This window comes from Neophocaena asiaeorientalis, unplaced genomic scaffold (assembly GCF_003031525.2).
Source record: "Neophocaena asiaeorientalis asiaeorientalis breed wild unplaced genomic scaffold, Neophocaena_asiaeorientalis_V1.1 scaffold629, whole genome shotgun sequence".
In the NCBI taxonomy this organism is placed as follows: Eukaryota; Metazoa; Chordata; class Mammalia; order Artiodactyla; family Phocoenidae; genus Neophocaena; species Neophocaena asiaeorientalis.
The window spans coordinates 6386599-6389401 of record NW_020175468.1 but is presented as its reverse complement, the minus strand read 5'-3'; the positions used below and the strand labels follow the sequence as shown (position 1 = coordinate 6389401).

At 64.4% G+C, this 2803-nt stretch overlaps 1 protein-coding gene across 1 annotated transcript in view; it reads right to left on the bottom strand.

The window, feature by feature from the left end:
* Positions 1–167: 167 nt before the first annotated feature.
* The window catches only part of ARHGEF1 (Rho guanine nucleotide exchange factor 1), a 20714-nt gene continuing 18078 nt past the window's right edge, over positions 168–2803 (bottom strand). The window contains exons 23-29 of the mRNA XM_024768295.1: positions 2634–2801; positions 2027–2114; positions 1800–1886; positions 1372–1439; positions 1014–1281; positions 826–968; positions 168–521 (exon numbers count right to left, since the gene is read on the bottom strand). Of these exons, the coding sequence (XP_024624063.1) occupies positions 845–968; positions 1014–1281; positions 1372–1439; positions 1800–1886; positions 2027–2114; positions 2634–2801 (803 nt within the window). The 3' untranslated portion in view covers positions 168–521; positions 826–844. The remainder of the gene's footprint in view (positions 522–825; positions 969–1013; positions 1282–1371; positions 1440–1799; positions 1887–2026; positions 2115–2633; positions 2802–2803) is intronic.

Sequence of the window (2803 nt, the reverse complement as noted above, 5' to 3'; positions counted from 1 at the left end):
CTCGGGGGTGGGAGCTGGGAGGGGTGTTGGGGGGGCCTGGGGAGTCACTGTCAAGACACAGGGACGAATGAATGAACAACTGGAGAAAGGCAAAAGGCACAGAGGCGACGGGGTAGGACAGACGCAGGAAGTGATGCCAGACACCACGCCCGGGCCCTTGCCCGCCCTCACAAACACAGACCTCTCCTTAGATAATATATATTAAAAAATAAACCTCCAATTCAGGGTATAAAAACAGAGCAAAGGCACTTGGGGGTGGGGGCTGCCCCCCCACCCCGGGCAATACTGAGACGGCCCAGGAATGGGGGCCAGACAGTGCCCCCATGGAATGAAGCCCTGAGTCCCCCAAGCAGGAGGGAGAGAAGGCCGAGGCCAGTGGGAGGTTCGGGGGGCAGTGATCCCAGCTGGGCCCCCCTAGGCGTGGCCCTGGCAGCCTGGCTCCCTCTCCTCAGGCCCTTGGGGTTGGAGATGCTGCGGCAGCTGTGCAGTGGCGGGTGGCCCTCTCCTTCTTGCGAAAAGGCCTGGGGGGAGGGGGAGATGTAGGAGAAAAAGGGATATGGAGATGGGAAGAGAGATGGAGAGAAAGAGAGAGATGGAGAGAGAAACAGACAGGGAGAAAGGGAGGGTGGGGAAGGAGCACAAAAGAGCCAGAGAAACAGAAACTGACAGAAACGGACAGATGGAGGCAGAGGCAGAGGGGGGAGATGCGGAAATCAAAGACAGAGGGAGAGAGATGGATGGGGCTGTGCAGTGGCGAGTGCCTGAGGTAGCCACTCTGGTCCCTCCTCTCCAGGCGGTGCCTGGCTCCCCCAGTCCCCCACTCACCTGCCTGGGGCAGGGGTCCTCAGGTACAGCCAGACTGGGGGACAGTGTTCTCCCCGAGCGGAGACAGGAGGAGTCTCAGGCGGCAAAACTCCTCCTCCACCTCCTGGTTGGGGATCCTCAATGAGAAGGGGGGGCGGAGGGCACTGAGGACAGAGACGGGTCCAGGGAGAGGCTAAACTGAAGGTTAAGGAAGGGACGGGGCTGCAAAAGGAAGAGGGATGTGGGGCCGCCAAGGACAGTGGTGCAGGGTCGGGCCGCGCAGGAGGTGGATTTGGTGCATTTGTTTCTGGCCGCTGGCCATATGGCAGGTTGGAAAGCACAGCCACTGTTCCGGCTGGTGGCAGCCCTGCGGGGGTGGGGCTGAGCTACCTTTCTGAAGGGCCTTGGCGGCGAGCTGGCCCTCAGGGCCTGGTCTGCAGAAGGGCAGGAGGGCGCTGAAGATTCTCTCCATCCGGCCTGGGTCGGGGAGCAGGCAGGGGACTCAGATCCTGCTGGGCTTCCTGTGGACACCCCACCCCCACTCGGCACCCCTCCATCTAGGCTTACCGTCAGCCGGAGGCATCTCTCGGCCACCGTTGCCGTTCTCAGAGCTGCTGAGCAGGGGTTCACGGGTGCTGGGGGGAGCAAGTGCTGGGTGACCCCGCCACCCCGGCCCTGGTGGGCAGCAGGGGCAGGGAGACAGAGAACTAGAGGTGGGGAGGCAGGGAGGTCCGGAGACAGAGACAGAGGTCAAGGCTGGGAGACAGGGAGACAGACAGGCCCGGCTGGTGGAAGACAGAGAGGCCTGGATAGGAGACAGATGGACCGTGGTGGGGTCGGCGCATGCGTGTACACACCTTCACAGGCACGCGCGTGCGCACACACACACACACACGGACGCGGACACACACGCGGAGACTGGGCTGGAGCTCAGGTTCTGGGGACACACAGGGAAGCTGCCCCCTGCCCTCCACTTGCCTCCCTGGCCCCCTCACCTGCTGGGGCTGGGCCGGTGTTTGGGTCGGGAGGTGCGGGCAGGGACCTTCAGGGATCCAGCGGTCTCAGTGATGAGGGCACACCAGCTGGCGAGACAGGGCAGCCCCTGGGCAGTCAGAGCCCCCAGACCCTGTGCCAGGACCTCCCACCCACCCCCTGTCCCCAGAGATCCGGGGGCCTGGGCCTCCTCCCCCTCCACCCACTCTTGGAACCCAGAGCCGCTCACTTCTTCCGCTCCGACACAGTCTGGGCCACCAGCTCGTATATCTGGGCCTCCTGGTCCCAGGTAAAAATGACATAGAAGGCTTTGTGATCTGCAGGGGGAGGGAGAGGTGAGGCTCAAAGCCAGGGCCATCCCAACATGCACCTGGGGAAGGCCCCCATCATGGTGGCCCCTTGTGGCTCCCACGACTCAACTCACCCCCCGCCCCGCCCCCGGTGCCTCCCTCCGGAGCCCTCCCTCACCTCATCAGGAAACAAGCCCCCAGTCTGGCTCTACCTGTGAGACCCTTGGAACCACTCCCACCACCACGGCCCCTCACTGGGCTCCCAGCTCCCACCCCTGCTGCCTACAACCCCCAAGAGGCAGCCAGGGTGTCTTTTCAAAATACCAGTTAGAACTGGCTGCTCATCTGTGCAAAACCCTGGGGCAGTTCCCCGTCTCACTCAGTAAAAGCCACAACCAGCCTGGGGCCCCGGCCGTGCCCAGCCCAGGGCCCCCCTCTCACAGCCTCGGCCTGGGGCTGCCAGGCCTCCCCTTGGCCAGAGCGTGCGTGCCGGGCTCCTCGGAGGGCCCCTCCCCGCCTCGGGGACCGCTGTGCCCGGGGCCTCACCAGTGGCCACCTCTCGGGTCATGGCGGAGGTGAGCCGCAGCACCGGCCGCAGCATGGTCTTGCCGTCGGGGGTGGGCGTCAGCGTCCGGCTGTGCGATTTGAGCAGCAGCCGCTCATCCTGGCGCTGCAGCAGCAGCAGCAGGTCGTCCAGCAGCAGGACGTGGACCTCT